General features: G+C 43.8%; 1 protein-coding gene and 1 pseudogene across 2 annotated transcripts in view; both read left to right on the forward strand.

The window, feature by feature from the left end:
• Mfhas1 (malignant fibrous histiocytoma amplified sequence 1) overlaps positions 1-12,463 on the forward strand; it is a 93,259-nt gene extending 80,796 nt beyond the window's left edge. Inside the window, exons 3-4 of one of the 2 annotated variants that reach the window (XR_003711484.1) lie at positions 6,270-6,379; positions 9,808-12,463. Coding sequence is in view for 1 of the 2 variants with exons in the window: in XM_028768207.1 (XP_028624040.1) it covers positions 9,808-9,841 (34 nt within the window). In the remaining variant the exon portion in view is untranslated. The remainder of the gene's footprint in view (positions 1-6,269; positions 6,380-9,807) is intronic. The other variant, XM_028768207.1, reaches the window with a different exon arrangement.
• A 6,822-nt stretch (positions 12,464-19,285) lies between these two features.
• Positions 19,286-20,235, forward strand: LOC114621987 (annotated as a pseudogene).
• The last annotated feature ends 2,997 nt before the right edge of the window (positions 20,236-23,232 follow it).

The raw sequence follows: 23,232 nt of genomic DNA on the forward strand, positions 1-23,232 counted from the left end.
ATTCACACACAGAGAGACACAGACATACATACACAGAGAGAGACACAGACATACATACGCATGCACACACAGAGAGAGACACAGACAGACAGACACACACACACACACACACACACCCCAAATTATTATAGGGCTTTAGATAGTTTGCCCTTGAGAACTGTGACCTCTCTATCATCCATCCAGTCAATGTAGGTAGGAGGACCAAACCGGACTTTCTTCACCAGGAACTTGTTGTCTGGTCACATGCCAGAGCTCTGTGGTAAGAGTGTCATCCAGACAGGGGCAGCTTCCCTCCTGTGGTGTGTGTTTCCTGTACAGCTGGGTCTCCATGATGTTGCAACAGGTCAGCAGTAGCAGGAAAAGCCCCCATTTCCTTCAAACTGGGCATTAAGCAAAGGCTATTCAGTGTACCTGTGCTGGAGCACGAGCCTAAGCCCCTGAGGGAAATGCCTTTCTGACACTGGATTCCGGATGCTCTTTTATCTAGCATACACCCAGCATAATCCATCACAGAGGTCACCTTAGGAAACTGAGGTCATGAAATGCTTCTCAGGTTTCCCGATAGAACCACACAAGCTCTTGTTGCCCCAAACATGCCAAAACCCAGGCATTATCCTGCCTTGCAATTTCTTTGAGTCTGTGCCTCCTGCTCCTTGCCTTTCAGATATACCAGGGCAGAGATAAAGAGGTGGTATAGAAGCGGGGTACAGAACACAGTACATACTTTGTATTGATGTAAATGTCCCTGAGCCACTAGAGACACTAATCAATTGTTTTCATATGGTTCCGTGCTGTTTAATAGACAAGATAGATACAAGAGTTAAATATCTGCTTGGGCCAGATGCCCTGGTGGCACAGAGCCAGTTATCAGTCATTCCCATGGGTGGCTTCTTGTTCTACCACAGTAAGACCCCATTTACCAGCTTGGAAAAACAAAATGCTATCAGCCTCTCCCTGCCAGTTTATTGAATCTAAATGAACAACCAGCTTTGAATTTGGGTATCATCAGAATTGGCTTAGACCTCTCTAATTGTGGGAGGGAGACACTACTGGGGACTGGACCCCCGTTGTCTTAGCAGTGATAGCATCTTGGCTGTGTAATTCTCAGCTCTAGATGAAGGACTGCTCCCTAAATATGAAAGTTCTGCATCCTTGGCCAGACTTATCTTTTAGTAAAGAAGCAAGGAGAAATGATCTCTCTCATGACCATCAGGATAAAAGCCAGTGTCTGTAATCCAATTAGAAACTCATGCCCTGCAGCATCTACAACTCGTAGTCATGAACACTAAACAAAAGCAAGCATGCAGGCCAGGCCAGGCCCACTGGAATGTCCAAGCCACAGATAGCAGTCAGATGGGTTAGCCATTGAGTCATATGGTTTGGGCCCAAGGCTGAGGCTTGGTGTCCAGGCAGGATCAGCAATCCAAAACACTGCCTTTAAACTCCAGTCAGTTACCTTAAGTCACTCTCTATGAAGTGTAAGGGCTTCTACCTCCATAGGAGCCCATACAATGTAGGCAGATGGGCAAGACTGGACTTTCCTCATCTGGGCACATGCATCAGAATGTACGAAGAGAAAGTAGCGAGGTGTGCATCTTTGAAGAGACACAGAAGTCACTCTGCTGGTTCTAAAGTACATGCGTTGGACTTTAGCTCGCTGATCCCTGCCCCTCTAAGGGTGACCTCTCAGCCAGGACTCTTGCCCTTTCTCTGTTGGACCACTATAAAGCCAACCACAAAGCAGAACCTGGGACATGTTAGCAGCATGGTCAGATGCTTCTGTCTCTTCCACACTTGACTAGGATCATATTCTGCTCACTGTTCATATCAAGAAAGGATGAAGAGTCCCAGGAACCCTGTTCATCATTATGTTGAGACAGCAGGTGCTAACCACAGCAGTCCCAGGTACCAGAATAAACATCCCACTCTGTGTCATTGACATCAGTCTTTTAATGCTTTGGGGAGGGGGAAAGGATCTCTCCAAGGCATCATTTGTCTGGTTTCCTTTCCCCTCAGGTATCAGAGACATGATATTTAATGGGCTGCCTTATAGCCATATGCCAAATAGTGATGCAGTAGAATTTATAAACAAAAGAAGAATCACTGGTTGTTATTCGGCACTTCTTTATGAATCTCCAACTTTTCTACTTCTCATTTGAAAACATTTCCAGGTATAAAGTTTTTTTAAAAACCAACAAAAAAAGGTGTGTATGTAGAGGGCAGAGGTGACTCTGCAGTTAAGAATGCCAACTGCTCTTGGAGAGGACCTGAGTTTGGTCCCCAGCACTCATGTGGGATAGATCACAACAGTTTATAACTCCAGCTTAAGGGACTTCTCTGGCCTTTCCACCTGTGTGTGCATACACACACACACACACACACACACACACAAGTTAAAATTAAAGTATAAAAATTTCCAAGTGTTTCTTCCCTATGAAGAGAGGTACAAAGTAAGGTGTAAGTAGTAGGTCTTCAGATTGAGGCTCATAGTAGGTCTTCCATAAAGGCTCCTTTTCTATGTGACTTATAGCTGTGACTTGTCCTGGTGGTGGGTGGTAGAAATCTCTCACAGATTCCCATTGAGAAGAGGTTTCAGGATGAATGAACTTCGGTTCTTCTGCCTGCCCTTCCCGAGCCAGGGGAGAAGCAGGTGCCAAGAGGCATCTAATGCACTTGGCTAATCTATTCAAATGAGGGTTATTTCTTCACTTTGTATGATTGTGAAGGATTTGGTATGGGATGACCACACACTTCACAGCAGAGGTGTTCAAATAACAAAGAAACAAAGACTTCCTTGACACGGATTATGTCACACATGGTCCTAAAGGCTGTTGATATCTAGTTTACACAGTTTCTTGATGATGCTCAGTGTATTTTGAGTGGTGTGGCATCTCTACTCCTTGTCCCTGTCTTATGTTAAGCATCTTCTTCACCCCCAGAAGAAATAGGATTCTAATTGCCATTACTTGTTTCTAATCTAATGTGGCACCTAGTTCGTGTCACCAGTGTGTTTAGTGTCTTCTTCAAGTGTGGTTTTGGTGGCTGGTGTGTTGATGTTAAGCAGATTTTTGAGTTTGAAATAAGTTCTCATAAATCCTTTGTTACTGGCACAGTTCAGTCCAAATGGAATGAAGTAACTTGGTACCACGTATCACTCATAGCCCCTTGTTTCCTGGGTGATGGAGAAGTAGGGTACCACGGAGGGAGGTGAGGAGCTTCCTTCAGAGCTTCCTAGTTGTAGTCTTTTGATAGCTCAACAGCCAAGCATGCTAATCCCTGGATGTGAGGAATTGGAACTACTTGGTAATCATTACAGAACCCCACCCTCTCTTGGATACCAGAAGCAACAAATACTCAAGTGCTTTTATAAAATGGAATGAGATGGGCCTGCAGTACTCACCCGTAAGCCTGATACTCAGGAAGATGTTGAGTTCTAAATCATCCTGAGCTACGTAGTAAGACCCTGCCTTGGGGGAAAAAAAAGCAAATGAATTTGTTAATTAAACAAAATGACAGGTGTGCTCAGGCTCCTGTATACTTTAAATCACTTCTAGATCACTTTGACACTTAGTAGAAGTACTCTAGTTGCTACATTGTATCATTTGGAGAATAATAACAAAAAGAAAGTACATAGTCTGTACAGATACACTAACTCTGTGCAACAGTGTTTCCAGTGTGCAGTTGGTTGAATCTGAGGATGCAGAATCTCAAGATGGAGGTTCAGGAGGAGGCTGACTAGACTCTCCCTGGGAACAATAGAGAGAAAATAGAAGGATAATTTATTTTTCTACTTTAAGAAAAAAATCTAGTAACATTTAATAATTTTATAGGCATATTTTGATCATCTCCCACTCCCTCTAGTTATTTTTTTTCTCAGATTCATCCTCCCAACTTCTCCCAACTTCAGGCCTTCTCTTTTGTTTGTTTATTTGTTTGTTTGTTTTAAATAGTTCACTAGGTCCACTTTGTGCTGCTCCATAGGTGTGGAGACCATTTGCCAGGGCCAACCCCTTAAGAAAAAACAATTCTCCCCCCAGAAGCTATCAACTGTCAGTAGCTCCTCAAATGGTGGAAGGGGACTGTGAATTTAATGGAAATTTCCCTACACAAGGGATAACATTGTTCTCAGAGGCCATAAAATGCCAAAAATATTGCCCAGTGCCAGATGAAGGATATCACCCCTTGAGTTGTTTGAGGACTTCAGTGTCTTGATGACACCCCAAAACAATGCATGTTATTGCCATTTGCCCTTGGTTACTTACCTGAACCTCATGTTATAACCCTATTGCTGAAACCCCCATATACTTTGACCATAGGATGTGGAAAATCAAGTTGGTACTAATCAGGAAGCGTCTTACTGCTGACCAGCCTTCAATAGTACCAGATGGTGCTATGTAGGCTTCTGGTGAAGGAAAGTTACCAACAGTCTCACCCACTGATGAACCTGGTGCGCTGCAATTAACAACCAGCATGGCAGAATAGGTTCATGAAAGCAACAGTGGTACAACTATTATAGGTGTAACCAACTCCTTCCTGATTAGATTTAAGGCCCAAGTCACAGGAGGAAACATATTCCTGGTACTATATAAACTGGCTAAAAACTCATGATTGGGAAGTTCATTGACCCTAGGGGCAAGCCTACTACTATTATTTTGTAAGTAGACATCAGAGTAAGCTACACTCTGAATTAATATTTCTATACCTGTCAATGAGTATAGTTCTCAAGACCTCATCAGAGAAGTATCTCAATGCAGAAGATGGCTGTTAATGTAGATTCTCACATCTGGTTAAAATGCAGAGACTAAAGCCTATTGAGTGCTGTGTTACAGTTGGGACTTCTCTATCACACTCCTGCCCACAATGCTTGGGGGCCATTGTGAAAAGGGGTCAGAATGATTTTAAGAGGCACAGACTGGAGAGAACCAAAGCAAAACAATACCTTCTGGATAAGAGAGGGCCGTCACACTCATGAACTCACAACTCGTGTGATTACTTGCACAATAGCAAGCCAGTCAGCATGACAGGATCTTTTACATGTTTGTTGGTAAATCCCTGGCTTTGTGCAGTCTCTCTTCAGGTCGAGACACTTAGTGTTTCAGTCCGTAGGGTGTGTGAGCTTCTGGGCAAATGACAGATGGCCAGCTGCACCTCATGGTTAGGTGGCCTGCACCTGAAAGTTGTTTCTTTTTTCTTTCCAAAGAAATTGTGACCAGCGTCCTCCTTCCCTCACTAAACTGTGTGTACTCTCTTACAAACTGACTGCTAACTCCAACTTGGCTACTGAGTCTCCTGTGAGGACCAGAAAGAATTCAAGAGACTAGCACAAAACAAACAAACAAAACAAATAACAAAAATAAACAAACAAAACACTTCACCTCCAAGCACACTGGCACACCACCCTTGTTCATTTGTGTGGTTTTTATGGGCTGACCCTGGAAACCTGCAGGGCAAAGGAACGTCTAATTTTACTTCCTGATAGTTGACCTTTCTCTTAGCTGATCCCTCGTCTGTGTGCTCTATCCTGTGGGAATAGGAGGAAGTTCATAGAGAATAAAGAAGTTAACTCTAATTGTGGCAGATGGTGCACTAATAGAATCAACAAAAGTATTCTAAACGAAAGCCAGGATTTTCTGGCTGGGAAATGCTGAGCTAAGCATTTTCGCGTTAACAATAGAGGGTAGATTTGCATTCAAAACTTTTGTTGTTGATGTTGTTGTTGTTTGAAAAGCCTTGATGATTGCCTGTATAATAGAGTTCACAGTTTAGATACCACTAAATACCAGTTTCTTGCTACTACTGTAAGTATTCTAAAAAATATAGTGATAGCTTCACACAAGAAATTCTGCAGGGCCTTGTCATGACATAAGGATGCTTAAGACCCAAGTAGGGTAAAGATTGTAGCCTTTAGCTCACCAAATAATTAGGCTAAAATTTTGAAGCCCCCCTGGATGAACTAGTATAGGTTTGAAAACATATTTTAAGGAAAAATGGAGTGACCCATATTTGCCTTTATCACAGTGGACCGTATTCATTGCTCATAGAATTTTAAAGCAGAAACGACGTATGTGTTAGAGATGTATTTACAGCTAAGTGTGGAGTAGACTGTTTAGAAGCTCCCATGTATTGGATTTTTTTTTTATTTTGTCCTTGGCAAGGAGGGGCTCTCCCACTGCTTGGCTGCCTCTCCTGGCTGGGAGGAATTGTGTGTCTTGAATCCTGGAGTCTCCCGTCAGCTACATTGATACTGGACTTCTCCCCTCTCTGCTCAGGTTTCTCCATACTTTCTTGGAAAATTAAGTGGAAAGGATAGTGCTTCTTCCCCTCTGCCACCATTTTTACTGTACCCACTCTGTGACTTTAGGAGCACCAAGTTTTAAGGGTAAGTCTCTGGGATCAGAGAGTTTCTTGAATAGGTGTGGCACTAAGACCCTGGAGAACTGAGGGACAACACAGGGTGGATTGGGAGTGAAGAGAGTTCATAGGGCAGAGAGCTCAAGGACTCTCTGTTTTGCTTGTCTGGAATCACTCATGCTCAGGATAGAGAGAAACAGTAAAATGCTCCGTACTTCACTTAACTTAGGGTAGTGTGACAAGTCAAGTCATCTTAGATCCCTGTTGGGGAAAATGTGAGAGGTGTGTGTGTGTGTGTGTCTGTCTGTGTGCGCGCACACGCACTTACTAATTTACATGATTGTATAGACTGTAGCACCAGAAAGAGGACAAGTTGGTTACTCTCATGGAACGTCATGAGGACAGTGTTTTAGGTTTATTTTCTCAAGGTTGTGTGAGCTGCGGGGTCTCCATGGCACTAGCTTGACTCTCAGTCTCTCCCCCGACCCCCTTATTCTCAGATGGCTTTGCTGTGTAGTCAAGACTAGGCTCCACTTTGCTGTCTTCCTGCCTCCGTCTCTTCAGTGCTCGGATTAACCCTGTCTCCTGCCTGGCTGCTGAACAGACTTCACTGTTTGTTAGATGTTGGTAAAAATGTAGATTTGTGGAGGTGCTTATGTCATGAGGTTGTCTTACCGACCAATATGTCAGGGGCTTTTAATCTGAGGGATTTTTGTCTAGGCGTTACAGGTATTGCTGACTACTACATGAAAGAGCACACTACACTACACCAACATCTCCTTTTTATGAGAACAGGGGTAGGCAAAACCATCTAAAAGTAACACACACACACACACACACACACACTCGGCAGGGAGAGGCAATTTCAAACACAGCATTTAATGTATTGCATAGAGCAAATAAGTGCTCAATAAATGTACCCACTGTTGTTTCTACTAGGAATATATGTGATGTACACTGGAGGGCCTAGAGAGTAAAAACTATAAATAAAATATTTTGATACTGTGGGTACTATGGTAAAAACCTGCCCACTGGTTTATCTAGACACTTTTTAACTAAGGGGTCTACCTATAGAAGGTAAATGTTATAGTCACTAATGCCTATAGCACCTAGACAAAAATCCCTCAGAGTAAAGGCCCCTGACACATTAATCTAGGTAATAATCCTGTAAGTCACCTTCTCTGCTAGCCCCCCCTCAAGTGAGGAGCATTTGAGCACAGTGGCCCCTGGCTAGCTCTCAGTCCTCAGCTGACTAACACCTGGCTGGCTCCCTTACCAATGAAAGTCCATTGCTCCCAAAGCCAAGGATGTGTGTCTTCTTTTCAGGGAAGCCAACATTGCTAACTCTCATCAATTATTTTGTCCTGTAAACTTCTTTGATGTTTTTATACTGTTTAATACTATGTTATTTTAGGAAGGAGCTCATAGTACCTTAACCACTTTCTATCGGTGGCTTTGCTTCCCATCTTATTGCTTATTTGTGTAGCTATGTTGAGTTTTTGCACTCTGGTGGGCATTGTGGGCAGGTATTGAGGATGCAGAAGTAACCTGGCCACAGGAATCATAGAGTGGGAACCAAAGAAGTAGCCAGATAAGAAAGCCATGTCAGGTTGAAGAGAAATTTGATGACCGGTTATGAATAACACTGAGAACAGTAGTAGGAAATGCCAGGTAAAGGTTCAGGAAGTGATATTTGGGGTGGACCTCGAAGGGCTGGGTTGGCTCGCTGAGATTGAAAAGCAGAAAGGTAGAGAAGGTTGGAGATCTGATGGGTGAAGAGAGGGATTGATGTGTCCTAGTATCTTTTCCTGTTGTTGTGATACAATTCTGTGATCAAAAGCAGCTTAAGAGAGAAAGGGTCTGTTGTGGCTCATGGTTCAAGATACAGTTCACCATGAAGGGGTAGTGATGGCCGTAAGAGCGGAAAGCTGCTGTCCAATCATAGTCAGACTGAAAGCGGTGCCAGGTTTACATTGGCCAGAATCTCAGCCAGTGAATGGTCCCACCTACAGTGGGCGGGTCTTCCTCCTACAGCTAACTAATCAAGAGAATCTCCTCCAGGCCCTTTTCTCCCGGGATTCTAGAATCTTCAGAGTGGACAGTTAGCAAGATCTGTGACAATGTGGGCAATGCTGCAAGTGGTGACGGCAGAATGTCCCCTGTAGCAGCCTCAGTTAGGTATTTTTTCTCAGAGCCTTGTGTGTCTCAGGGGAGCAGACAGCAGACGCAACTGTCTGCATTTCTGAAAGTTCTTTATATTCGCTGAGGAAAAGCAGTTTCTGCCACATGAACCGAGAGCTGGCGGCCAGGCCACACCGTTAACTGCCTGAATAAGCCGTGTGTGTTCATATGGTCATCCTCTTACAGCTAGATATATCGTACTATTACTGGAATTTGAGACGGTTTCAAAATCTTTGTTGCCAGGAGTTTATTATACTCCTAGGTTTTCATACATTTTCATATGGCTCAGTGACAAATGTGAAACTCTTCAGAGCACCAAAAAGCCGACCTCTATTCTACCCATCCTACCCTGCCTGTCCTATAACAAAGCCCAGCTATGCCATAACCCGTGAGTATCTTCACCCTAGGACCTGATAGGATTGGTAAAATATTGAAAAAACGAACACTATACTACAAGGAAAAGGGCCATTCCTGGTACGTGATCAGTAACAAAGGGCTCCTAGTTGAACTAAGCTGCTTCTTGTATGGGCTGAAAGGCATATTAGGTAGATCGTGAATTACCAGCATCTGCAATAAAACAGCATTGAGAGAGATGGAGTGGGAGTAGAGCAAATTATAGTCCTTTTTCTTGCCTTGCGTTTGTATGCCATTAAATGTCATTAAAACACTTAGAAAAACCCCACTGCCTAGAATCCTAGAAAGCCAAAAAACAAAAGCCAGAGATACCTGACCTTCTCCGCTCCGTTTTGTTTCCAGCAAATGCTATTATTTAGCCAGCGGAGAATGCCGCAGTATATTTAGGCCACGCTCAGACACCCTGGATTTGGGCTGACACCCTTGCTTGGAACACTAAATAAAAGCATGCTCCGTGGTGGTAGGCAGATCAGCTCAGGTCGAGGCATGGGTTTCTGAGCCTGGGGTGGGGGATGGTAATTCATGTGTCCATGTGTGTTTACTGAGGAAGCGAGTCTATGTTTAGAGGCAGTGCTTATTCATTACAAAACTAGTTCATCTGTAAAGTTCCAGTCTGGTTAAGTGGTCATCATAGCAATTAGTGTTGGTCCCCACTTACGGTTGACCTGTGCATAGCATCACAAACAAACCTTTGACTAACCTAGCTGCAAGATGACTGCTTACTCGGTGGGTCATCAGGAGCCTGAAATCCACGTTCATAGAGAATTTTAGAAGTAGGCACAGAAATCTGCAGATGACTCGTTTCTCTTCTTGTTCTTTTTCATTATAATCGAGACTATTGTCATTTTGTCTTCTATCTAGGAAGAACGTTGGTGAGAAGCACAGAAACCAGTGACATCCGTGGCTGTGGAATTTTCATGGAGTTAACAGAGCATGGGGACCGACTGGGACAGCTTCTGCCCCTGGCGAGCCTGCCGTGCTCCCAAGCGTCTTCTGGGGCCCAGAGTGAAACCACGCACCGAGGTGCTTGCAGAGGACCCTCGGAGGGGTTGGAGTGGTCTGGGAAGATGGGAGCAAACATGGAGCAAATGTTTCACAACCTGAACCTCAGAACTGTGATCCTCCAAGGAGAGAGCTACTTGAAGAAAAGAAAAAAAAAAAGTTAACAGGCTTCTCAGGGATTGTGTTTTCTGTGTACACATGAGCCATAGCTCCAAGGCCAGGCGGCAGTATTTAGAGCACTCAGATTTCAGTTCTTGTTCAATGTGAAGGAGGGATCAACTGACGTTCATTGCCGTTCCGTAACTAGTGTAAGATAATGTATATGTTAATCTTTATTTTTATAATATGCAAATACATTTAAATTTATACAGTTTTGGCGCTTCTAGCATTAGTTAACACTGGGTGCAATATTCTGCACGAGAGCTGTGCCAAGATGAGGCTGATGGTTTTTAGTGTCAGACCTTGGGTTCTTTTCGTTATCCTTTAGCCCACCTGCTCAACTGAAAAGGACAGGGAAAGCTAGCCTCTCCCTCTTAGTCCGTGGCTAGATTCAAGGTTGTTTCCTAGAGCTCTAATATTTACCAGGAGCGTTCAGTGTTCAGACAGAGTCCCCACCCATCTATTCATCGCACCTCCCAGCTTGTTAGTCACTGGGCGTGGTGGTAGAATGATGAATGTTTTGTCCCCACACATCACCACTGCTGGGGCAGAGGGACATATTCCTAGAGGCCAAATGAGGTGAAGAATCTCCGAAAACCCGGATCTTGGAACAGCTTGAGATAATCTGAGTTCAGTTCTAAATCTTGCAGCCATTCTACTGCTATGCACCCCCGCCCCCCGTCTCCCTGACCCCTGGAACAGTGTGCATGATTTCGCAGAGCCTTCTGTGAACCTCTGCATCTGACTGTTGGCCTTCCTGTAGGAGCATCCTTTCACGGAGCTCCATCCCTCATTGGCTGTTTTTTCATACAGAGCCACTTGGAGGAAGTCTGCTGCCAAGGTCCTAGTAGAACCCTTGTTTTGAAATCTCTAGGAGGTAAACACTTAAAAACAAACTCCACAAATGGCTCTCTAGTGTCCTCCTAGTTAGGGCCAAACAGCATATGCTGCAGTAGAGACACATTCTCTGAAGAATGTAAAGAACTCTGTTTACATCCGCCTCCTCAGTGTGTTGACAGGAAGCATGTAAAACTGACTGACACACAAGGAAAGTGTGTCAGCTGGTCTTACTCTGTCGCTTGTATTGACTCTTAGAATGCCACAGCACACACAGTCACCACAAATCTTTAAGAGAAATGCAAGTAGGTGACTGCACTGCTGAGACAATACAAATCGATTCTTGTTGAATCAGTTCAGGTGACTTCACTGCCCCCCCCTCCACCCCCAGAGCCTGTTCCATAGAGACAATTTCTCAGAAATCAGAATCTAGTGGGGGATTGTCTCTATGTTTTTGAATACTTGAACATGACAAGTCCAGTTTAAAATTTCTTTTTCCTTTTAGAACACAGTTGCAGGATGGGTGAGAATCTGGTTGATCTCTTCTGTCATAGGTCTCATGTTGTATGTGTGCAAGTGTAAACTGAAGGGTTAACGTTCCCCTTGCTTTATAGACCACTGAATTATTGGGCAATAGTTTGTGGTTTTGCTTTTTTTTTTTTTTAAATTGGCAACAGACCGTTCTGAAACCATCAAGTCAGCAAAGTTCCGTGTCCTGTATGATTTTGGGCTAACTCCCCAGAGGGCCATGTCAAGTAAAAATAAGGCTCCTTGGGAGAGCAGACCCTGCAAATGGTTGCTATTTTCATAAACACAGATGCCCATGTTCTGAATATCTGCTACTTTCTGACAAGTGACGTTGTGTGCTGTCATCTGAACCCTAGAGAAGCATCGTAAATGAGGGAACCTTGGCGGTCACATGTGTTGTGGCCAGGGTTGGCACAGTCAGAGGGTCATGTGTCTGACAAAGCTCCAGCAAAGAGTGAGAACTTGCCTCAGTGTATGTGTGTGGGGGGAGAGGGGGTGCTGAGATACAGAAGCCACTCTGCCCAAGAAGAATTTTCAACCGCTGTATAGGAAATTCTGTTTCCTTATTTCACACCTGGGAAGACTCAGCGGCCAGCAGCTGAGGGGCCATCCACTAAGCACAAGAGGAAATCGTTCTACCCAAGGAGCCCCGTGCCTCGCAAATGCGCTCCAAGTTTGTTATGGTTTCTATTCTTACAACTAGTGGTATCAAAACCACTTCCTGGGATTGTACAAGTGCTGCCAGAATAAATGTTTTCTCCCCTTCTAAGGAAAACAAAACAAAAGAACCCAACAGTGCTCATATTTGCCATGTGCGCTGGACTCTTTTGAATGAATAAAGAGGAAGGGCTTGATGGGATTCCAGTGGAGTGTGTGTTTTTCATGCTGCAGTCTGTGAATTGTAATTGTGGTTTCCCAGTTCATTGTCCTAATGGGGCAGAAATTTAAAAAAAAATTAATAAAAACACAATGAAATGGTTAAGCCATGGTAGCTCCAGAGTTTCATTATTTCCGGGTTGGTTTGGTTTTTTGTTTCAGTTTTATCAGTTAAAAGGAGTAACAATGTTGTGCTTTTAGCTCAAATTTGAGCTAGGGGAAGAAGAATCATCTGTTTAGGGCTTGAATTCCCAAAGAAAAAAACCAAGAGCCACTATTTTAATTGTTTTTCATTCTATTTATTTGTGAGTGTGTGTGTGTGTGTGTGTGTGTGTGTGTGTGTGTGTGTGTGGTGGGGGTGCCACAGTACATATGTGGAAGTCAAAGGTCAACTTTGGAGAGTTGGTTCACTCAATCTGCCATCTAGGTCCTAGGGATGAACCTTAGGAGGGCCGGCTTGGTGACAGGTGCCTTCACCTACTGTGTCATCCCCTGCCCCAAGTCTCTCCCAAAACTCTGCTTCTGAAACATTGACTCTGTCCTTTGGGACTGAACCCAGGACCTTGCACATGCCAGGCAAGTGTCCCCCCCCCCAACCACAGCCTGAGCCCAATACCATCTGTCCGTTAAGTCAGATTCCTTTTGCAGTGAGCCTTTGTGCTTCTAAGTGGGAGCAAAATGGTGTGTGATGACTTTGGAAGGTCCATTCCCCAGGCTTCCTTTTTAAGGCTCATCACAGGAGTCCTGCCACAACTTGTAAATACTGTCTAGGAACACTCCAGAAGGCCGAAATTACAAGTCCCTGAGGGACTGCTCAGAAGCTCTGTTCCTCTGTCTGTCTGCTTGCTTGCTTGCTTGCTTGCTTGCTTGCTTGCTTGTTTTAAAGGAAGATAAGACACAGAAAGAAAAATGCTTGAAAGCCAGACAAATCCAAGCCCTGCACGGAGGACCTGGGACATAGGGACAGAACCATCTCAGACCAGAATGTTCTCTAAAAAGTTCTGAAAAGGAACTTTTTCTTTTAGTATTGGGTACCCTGATTCAAATGTACCTCTATGGTATATTTACTATATACCTCTATGGTAAAATATCTGAAACCATTTACCGTGAAAAAAAGAGCCATACTTCTGGTGGAGTGGCTTGCCCTCACAGCAGAACCCAGTCAAGTTCTGACACCCATCCTTCCTGCTGCCTGCTTCTGCTCGGGAGAACAGAATTTGAACATATGTCAACATATTCGCACCTAGATTTTATCAAGATACGTTAGAGTTCTTTAAACTTGCTCAGCAGATCACACAGCAAAGTAGGTGGTGTCAGTGGTGACAATTAGACACCTATCAGTTCTCACAGGATTCAGTCCCTCCCAGGGCTGTTTCTCCCCCCACCTCAGTGAGAGCTTTCTGAAGTAGGGACCAAGTTTATAGAACTTCCAAGCAATCCTACCTACGATATGCAACAAGACAATATCTACTGAATCCCAGTGCCAAGGATACCTTTGCCCGTGACTGCTTATGTTACCCAGTGATGTCACCCAGGGTGGTAAGCAATGTAAGAACCTGCTATTGTGCTGTGTAGGAAAGAGGTCTGTGTGTACATGTGTGTGCGCTCACGCTTCAGGAGTAGTTTGGAAGACAAACGAACTTGCCTAGGTTAGACAACATGAGAAAGTGCATGTGGTATTAGAACCCCATTTAACTGTTTGTAACCCCTTTCAGGAAAGAAATATCTTGTATTTTCATATACAACAATAGCTTTTAATGAAATGAATGTCATTCTAAACACTGAACCTAAATGAGTGTTTCCCAAGCTGGTCCTTAGAATGACTGACTTCCTCATTTACCGACACATACCCTGCCGTGGGCTCCAAGATTCAGACACTTTAAGAAATAAAATGTTAAGTAAAACAAACCAGTCTTCATGGCAGGCCTCTGAGAACCTTCAAGACACTGTTATAAAGTGTCAGTCTTTATAGACCAGTTATGTGCATGTGTTTTTGTGTGGAAAGAAGTCTTCTACAATGGCGCACAGACACGGCCTGTATCCGTCAATGGTGTCAAGGAGAATGAAACTGATAGAATTGATTATGAGTTAGGAAGGTGTTATTAGATTGACTTACAGTATAGGGGCTAGGTAATCCAAATGTCTGTCTGCACTCTGGAGAGACTGAAAACCGGTAGCTGGCTAGCCAATGAAGTTGGATGTGTTCGAGGTCCCACTCTGGTGCAGCAAGCCTGTGGGATTCCTGGAGAATTGCTGGTCTCCAGTTCGCATCAAAAGGCAGAAGAATGGAGATTCTGGTGTCAGTGAAGGATAAACACACCAGGACGAAGCCAAAGCTTGCCAATAAGTGGCACGCCTTTTTGTTTGGTCCTCTTGATATATCTGAATGAATACAGGTTAGTACCCAAGTACAGGGAAAATGGGAACATTTTTCTAAAGTTGCAGAACTGCTATGTGCTCATGAGGATGACCTAAGAGCACAGTAGGGCCACTGGTCCAGGATATTTGTCCTGGGTTAACACAGCTCACATTAAGTCCAGGCAGTTTGTCTTCTTATGCTGAAGGAACTCTGAAAGCTTTAAGAAATAGTTCTACCAGTTAAAAATTTCTAACAGAAGCATTCATGAGAAGAATGTTCTAGAAGCATGTTGTAAAATTACCTCCTAGATTTACATTTTAAGATGTGCTAAGCATCTTTCAGACCTGTTTCAGCGTAAAGATACTTTGTGTAATTCTAAAACTGGGAGGCATCCATTTGATTTGTGACAACTAACAGTTTTAAGGAGGCTGTCCTAAGTATATGCCATCTCAGAACGTTTGGCTGCACTGAGACTGAAAAAGCAAACTCACATGACAGACTCACTAGACACAGAAACAAAATCTTATGAACTGATTTGGTGCCATGAAAAAGGACAAACGGCTTGGATTTGTTTTATGCTCAGTGGTTGAGGAATCACAGAATGACATCAAGCTACATGCATACTGCCTCTGTGCATACGGGGATACAGGCATCTATCCTGGGGCCGTATGATGCCCTAGGAGTTGACAGTGCATTGGCTTCTACATTTCCCACCAACAGCCGTCCTAGACTTCCTGGATGGCAGAGGAAATTCTCACCAGCACACGAGGCTGACAAGAAAGACTTGTTCACAAAGAAAAAGCAAAAACAGTCACTTAGGTCCTTCAGAATTTTTCCTAATGACATAGAGAATAAGGAGAAGCTGTCACTGAGGAAAATGTAGGGAAGAACTTCCCTAGACCCATGGCTTGCATCCATGGATTTAACAGTGAAGCTTGTATGAAAATTGAGTATAGTGAACATGCACAGACTTATTTTTCATCATTGCCCTCTAAACAATGTGGTTTAACAGCTGTTTACATAGCAAGTACGCTGCATCAGGTATGAGTAATCTAGAGGTAATGCCAAGGACATGGGAGGATGCAGGCAGGTTATATGCAAGTATTAAGCTGTTTTACACGAGGATTGTACAAGTTAGCCTGCTTAAGCAGTTATGGATTTGACCTGCAAGGAGAACCCTGGAACTCTGCCCCAGTCATTACATTACCCATTCATATACTGAAGGGTCATTATAGTAAATATTGGTAAGAATGATCAGTAGTTGATAGCATTTGAGAATGCTGTGACCTCTCCTTCACTTCCCTTGTCCCCTAGCGTCAAGCTCCCTAAGTGCACACCCCACCCCTATTTGTAACTGGATTCTTGGAAGGTTGAGAAACTGACTTATGACTTTGTCTTTCTTTTTTTTTTTTTTTTCTACTATGGACCAAGAATAAAAGTCTTCTAAAATGTTCCGTTGGTAATGATTTTATTAACTCCATCACTCTGGAAGGTAAAAAACAGTTTGGGGAAAAGAACTGGAAACACATAGATTAATTTAATGATTTTTAATTTTTCTATAAAGAAATGACCTGGACAGGAGATTTCACTAATGCTATCTACTGAATACTAAGAGACCTACATCCTGGTCAGTTTATGCCAATTTGACACAAACTAGAGTTATCTGGAGGGAAGGAAAATCAACTTCAGGAAATGCCTCCATAGATCCCCTTGTGGGTAGTGCCATCCCTGGCTTGGTGATCCTGGGTTCTATAAGAAAGCAAGCCGAGCAAGCCATGGGGAGCAAGCCAACGTCACCCCTCCATGGCCTCTGTATCAGATCCTTCCTCCAGGTTCCTGACCTGTTTAAGTGCCTGTCTTGACTTCCTTCTATGATACAGTGCTGAGAATTGTAACCCACTAAACCCTTTCCTCTTTGAGTTGTTTTGTTCATGGTGCTTTGTCGCAGCAATAGAAACTCAAAGTAAGATAAACTGTTACAAGCCTCAATTTCTTTCAAACTGCTGTGTCAGAAAAACATTGGAAGCAAGCAAGCAAGCAACAACAACACCAGACCGTATTTCTCCTTTGTTCTCATTCCCCAAAGATCAACACAGATTTCCATGACTTTAACATGTTAAGAATCCTTCTTCCCATCAAGAGGCAGGCATTTGTTCGTATAGCATGTCTACTGGGTGTCACCTCATTCAGCTCACTTCCACCACGTTCTCCCAGGGCAGCATCAGGCCCCACAGATTGACTCAGTTTCCAAGACTGCAGCACCTCACGTGCATCACAAGCTACAGGTAGGTTTCTTCATGCTTCTGACCACGAGCTATAAGTTAGGGTTCCCAGGGCTAGCAGCAGCTGAGCAAGATAAGTGTCTTAAAGGGCAAACTCCTTATCAATAGAGTGTCGAACTGTCTAACCCTTTATCTTGAGCTAACGTTTTATGACATGACTGGAGCGTACCCATTGACTCCTGTCCACCATTTTAACCTTTCAATTATTTTTTATACGATGTATTTTTAATTGTATTCTTTCCTTTCTCCCAGATTCTCCCAGATCATTCCTCTGCCCCATCCACTCCACTCTACATTCTTTCTCTCACCTAAAAATCAAAAAGAAAAAAGAAAAACAATTAACAAAAAGCACACATGCATGTACACACACACACACACACACACACACACACACACCACACGCCCTAGAGACTGCTTTGTGTTGCCTAACTCTTCCTGAGCATAGGGCCTTCCTTGGAGTGTAGTTGATATACCCAGTATTACTGCATTGAAGAAAACTGATTTCCCCACTCCCAGCAGCCACCATTTCAATGTCTTTTTGGTTAAGGGTGGGACTCTGTGCCTACTTCCCCTTCTCTGTGCTGGGGGGATATTTGTCCGATTTGAACTTAAATAGGTTTTGTGCATGCTCTCGGAACGTCTGTGAGTTCGTGTGCATCAGTCCTGTTTTATCTGGAAGATGCTGTTTCCTTGGAGTCTTCTATCACCCCTACACTCTTTCCACGCATCGTCTGCATAAGTCCCTGAGCTTTGAGAGGAGGGCTGTGATAGATAGACATCTCATTTAGAACTGCATGCTTCAAAGTTTCTCACTCCCTGAACATCGTTGGTTGTCAGCCTCTGTGTTAATTACAATCTACTGCAAAAAGAAGGCTCTCTGATGAAAGTTCAGCTCACTGATCTATAGGCATAGCAATATGTCATTAGGAAGCATTTTATTGCTATGTTCACTTAGCAGAATAATGGGTTTCCCCATAGTGCTCATGATCTAGTCTCAGATCCCTGGCCTCATTAACATCATCAGGTTCTATCTTATGGGGCTACCCTTAAATCTGATCAAAAAAAGTGATCGGATTTAAGTGATCAGTGGGTATATATTGTAGCTGGCCACTTCTGTAGTTTGAATGGTCTGTAGCTGGGTTAAAGTGATGGTTACCCAATATATATACTTTCAAGCACTATGAATGCTAGTCAGTGGGGGTGAAGCTTCGACTTGAGCATCAGGTCAATTTCTCCATGGTGGTGTAAGTCATCTGCAACGGGGTCTGGCCATCGGGTTGTAAAAGGTAACCAGTAGCATTAGCAATACCCTGTGATGTTTGGAGGTTTCCATGGGATCTCTTTGGCCTCTATCTCAACAAGATGTAACCCATCTCTGGTCCTGGTGGTTTTATTTGGTACTATATGATGTCTAGTTAGGCATTGTCTCTCTTATTACAGGATACCTGTATTTAAATTTCTTTTATATATGTATATATTCTTTGGAGGCTTCTACAGTAATGGATACATGCGTTCTACGGCATTGAGATAAGTGTGCCCATAAGTATGTCTAGCTTTCCTTCTTAAACTGAGCATGCTCAGAAGTGTACCCACTAGTGAAATACTCCTCGCCATGGATATGTTTAAGTTACCTGAGTAAAACCTCCATGCTCCCTTAGTTCAAGGAAGCCTATTACTTTAAAAATGACTTCCGCAGACTGTTCACAAGTGACAGAGCTTTCTCTCCCTTTTATGTCTTAACCATACTTCCTTTGGTGTTACACTTACTGAGAATTTGTTATAGTCAGTTTCATGTTCACTCTCAGTTCAGTTAATTTATCGATGCTTCCTATGTTTAGGAAAACACACGCAGACTGTTTTCCTTTTAAAATATTATCGTTTACTCTCATTATTTTATTATGTGTGTGTGTTTATGTGCACATGTGTTAGTCCCCACAGCTAGAGGTGTAGGAGCTCCCTTGTCTTAATTAGGATTTACTGTTGCTGTGATGAACACCATGGTCAACTCACCTTGGGGAGGAAAGGGTTTATTCAGCTTATGGTTCCACATCATAATCCATCACTAAAGGAAGCCAGGGCAGGAACTCACACAGGGCAGGAGCCTGGAGACAGGAGCTGATGCAGAGGCCATGGAGGAGTAGAGTTTACTAACTTACTCCCCATGGCTTGCTCAGCCTGCTTTCTTATAGAGACCAAGACCTCCAGCCCAGGGACGGCACCACCTACAATGGCCTGGACTCTGTCGCATCAACCACTAATCAAGAAAACGCCTTACGGTCTGAAGGCCGAGGCGAGGATGGCGGCGCTGGCGGCTCCTGGCCGGCTCTCTGTACGGTTCCTGGGTCTGCGCACAGGCACAGTGGCCCAACTGCACAGAGTCCATCAGGGTTGGGCCCTGAGGGCCCGAGCAGCACACAGTCTGCCGTGTCCAAGGCTGGAGCTGGAGCCGTGGTCCCCAAGCTTTCCCATCTTCCCAGAAGCCGGGCCGAGTATGTGGTGACCAAGCTGGATGATCTAGTCAACTGGGCACGCTGGAGTTCCCTGTGGCCTATGACCTTTGGCCTGGCGTGCTGCGCTGTGGAGACGATGCACATGGCTGCACCACGCTATGACATGGACCGCTTCGGTGTGGTGTTCCGTGCCAGCCCGCGCCAGGCTGATGTGATGATTGTAGCTGACACACTTACCAACAAGATGACCCCTGCGCTCCGCAAGGTGTACGACCAGATGCCCGAACCCCGCTATGAGATGTCCATGGGGAGCTGTGCCAATGGCGGTGGCTATTACCACTACTCCTACTCGGTTGTTCGCTGCTGCGACCCCATTGTGCCCGTGGATATCTATGTGCCAGGTCCAGTTTCTGTGACTGTTCCCGAGGACCAGGCTGGTCACCAGAGTCACAACCTAGCCCTTTTTCCTCGGAGCCATGAACAGCTCAGGGACGGGGTGGTGTCAGGGGGCCTGGCAAAGCAAGGACCCTTATCCCTCTGAAGCCAGTCCCCGCCCCAGGGTCTCCAAGAGTCCTCCATGTGGGCTGGTAGAAGAAGACGTGGTATCAGCCACATATGTCCCCAGGCTGCCCGCCCACGGCCGAGGCACTCCTCTACGGCATCTTGCAGCTGCAGTGGAAGATCAAGCGTGAACAGAAGCTGAAGATCTGGTACCGCAGGTAGAGCTGCCGGGCTGAGCACGAGAATCCCAGAATCCCTTGTGAATAAACCCACCCTGCTCCAAAAAAAAAAAAAAAAGAAAAGAAAAAAGAAAGAAAAGAAAACGCCTTACGGCTGGGTCTTATAGGCATTTCCTCAATTGAGGTTCTCTTCTCTCTGATGACTTTAGCTTGTGTCAAGTTGACATTAAAATTATCCAGTTCAGCCCCGGAGCTGGAGTTATAAGCAATTGAGAGCTAAACAATGCAGGTGCCAGGAATCACACTTAGGTCCTCTACTAGAGCATTTCGTGCTCTTAACTACTGAGCCATCTCTCTAGTCCCAACATACTGATTTTTTTAAAAAGAATACTACAAAGGATACAGAAGAAACACATGGAAGAACAAGTACTGAGTTGTGCTGAGAGTCTTAGCTCTCTAGAAGAACTTTCTGGAAACACACTGAGCTCTGTTCTGTCCTTTTGGAGTTCTATAAAGACATCATTGGATAAAAAATCATTGTAAAATCCATAGCTTGGGTAAAGGAATCTGGAGAATCCTGTCAACTTCAGCATTCTTGACCTCTCTTAAATAACTAAATCATAGAAGGGAAATACCCTACCTCAATCTTGTACTATCTAGGCTGCCTAGCAGAATCCCATTTGAATGGGGAAGGTTTTATAACCTGCTATAAGACGAGGGTAGGTCATAGAATTTGTTTAGATCCACCACCAAGAAAGACTGATAGACAGAGTTCAGAGTTTCCATTGTTTGCTCTTCTCTCTCTCTCTCTCTCTCTCTCTCTCTCTCTCTCTCTCTCTCTCACGCACGCATTTGGTGAGCAGAAGGTGACATTGCTCAGTTCATTCCACACATTCAACTGATACCGCAGAGCTTCTAGGAACAGCGTAGCCTCTCAGAAGACTTTAAAAGCCAATGTGTATAATATACTGTGTTAATGGACTAAAACAAAAACATGGTTATCCCAGTAAATTTCAAAAACAGCTAATAACCATTTGTGGCACAAACACAAATGGACATTGACAAGCAAATTCAGGAGACTATAAAGGGATAAAGTTTGATTTAAAAAAGCCAAAAAGCAGGCATCATTTTGATGGTAAAATACTGAAAACTTCCATGTTGGGCATAATACAAGGGCATTTGTTCTTGTGAACAAATGTAACAAAGATCTTTGTTACAAAGTTGCCACTATGTAACAAAGATTCTAGTATTTTAAGGATTTTAGCAAAGTTGTAGCAGACAAGATCATGTAAAAATCAGCAGTATTTCAAAAATTAAATTATGAAAATTATATTTTCTACAGCATTTCTGCTACATATCGAGTGGCAAATGTCCTCCCAGGCTCAGAACAATAGATAGTTGTTCTATCTATTGGGAGATGATACAGACAGATGATAAGGACTATCTGGAGGAACCAGGTCACTCAGATTTGTCTTTGAAGGAACTTCTACCCTGGTCCCTCATACTCTGTTTTCTATCCATCATGAGGCAAAATAGCAATTCCATCACAAACCACTTTCCTGTGATGATCTGGTCAAGTGCCTGGGGCTGAATTGAAGCATCTGAAACCATGTGTCAAAAATAATCCTTTCTTCTCCTTACGTTGTTTGTGTGGGGCATTTTATTACAGCAATGAAGAACTAGCAGAAGAAGTCTGTACTTCTTTTGGGTTGTCTGTGTAGCTATACCTGATAGTGTAGTTGAGGAGCCTCTGGAATTGCTTTGTAGAATGGTCTGAAAACATCTGAAGGTATACAGCCTGGAGAGGCCCTGACAAGCTAGAGGCAAAGCTTCATGACTGTTCCTCGAGGAATCCAGAAGCTCCGAATAGCAGTAAGAATGTGAGGATGATTATCAAACATGGTATGGGCACAAGAATTTCATCAAGAATTAGACTAAGCTCTATTTGTCATGCTATGGCAAAGAGCATATTGTCTAGGCCCCAAAGTCTTTGTGGGATGCAAGATTTAAAAGTGGCCCACTAATTAACCAACATGTGGTTATCTCAAGGAAACCCATCATTTGGGTTTTGGCATGGGTATTGTTTGCAGATTTTAGTCAAGTTTATGGTAGAATTAGGGGTAAAAGGTGAAGGAGAAAGATTGTTAAAACTTGTGGTTTAGCTTCTTTGGATCTGTGGGGCGTAGCATGGGTATCCTGTATCTTATGGGTAATATCCGCTTATAAGTGTGTACATACCTCAGGATGATATTCTCAAGTTCTATCTGTTATCCTGCAAAATTCATAATGTCTTGGTTTTTAATAGCTGAATAGTACTTCATTGTGTAGATGTACCACATTTTTTAATCCATTCTTTAGTTGAGGAACATCTGGGTTCTTTCCAGTTTCTGGCTATTACAAATAAAGTGGTTATGGACATAGTTGAGCAAACAAGAAGGAAGGCCCACGTGAGGATGCTTGAATCTCATTTAAAAAAGAGAATAAAATAGTCATAAGAGGTAAATGGAGGGAGGGAACTGTATGTGAGAGGTGATGGAGAGGGAAATGGGGAGGGATTCAGGGTCAGATGTGGGAAGGGACAGGAGAGATGGCCAGATGGCCATTCTAATGAATGGAAATCTGTAACTCAAGGGGGGCACATCCCCAGGAAGGAGGTGCTCAAGAATCAATGGGGGTGACCTTAGCTGTGACTTACATCACTGGAGATATGGAACCTGAAGAGGCCACCTCCTGTAGCCAGGCAGGATCCCCAGTAGAGTGATAGGAACATCAACCCACCCATAAAACTCTAGACACAAAATTTATCCTGTCTACAAAAAATGCAGGGACAGGGAATGGAACAGAGACTGAGGGAATGGCCAGCCAATAACCAGCCCAACTTGAGATCCATCCCGTGGGCAAGCTCCAAATCCTGCAGAGTATTAATGATACTCTGTTATGCTTACAGGTAGGAGTCTAGCATAGCGGTTCTCTGAGAGGCTCCACCAATCAGCTGACTCAGATGGATGGAAACAGTGGGTGGAGCCTGGGGACTCTTCTGGAAGAGTTGGGAGGAGGATTGCAGGCTCTGGAGGGGATAAGAATTCAACATAAAGACCAGACCAACTGAGTCA

Source organism: Grammomys surdaster, unplaced genomic scaffold, assembly GCF_004785775.1.
Source record: "Grammomys surdaster isolate TR1022 unplaced genomic scaffold, NIH_TR_1.0 185, whole genome shotgun sequence".
Lineage (NCBI taxonomy): Eukaryota > Metazoa > Chordata > Mammalia > Rodentia > Muridae > Grammomys > Grammomys surdaster.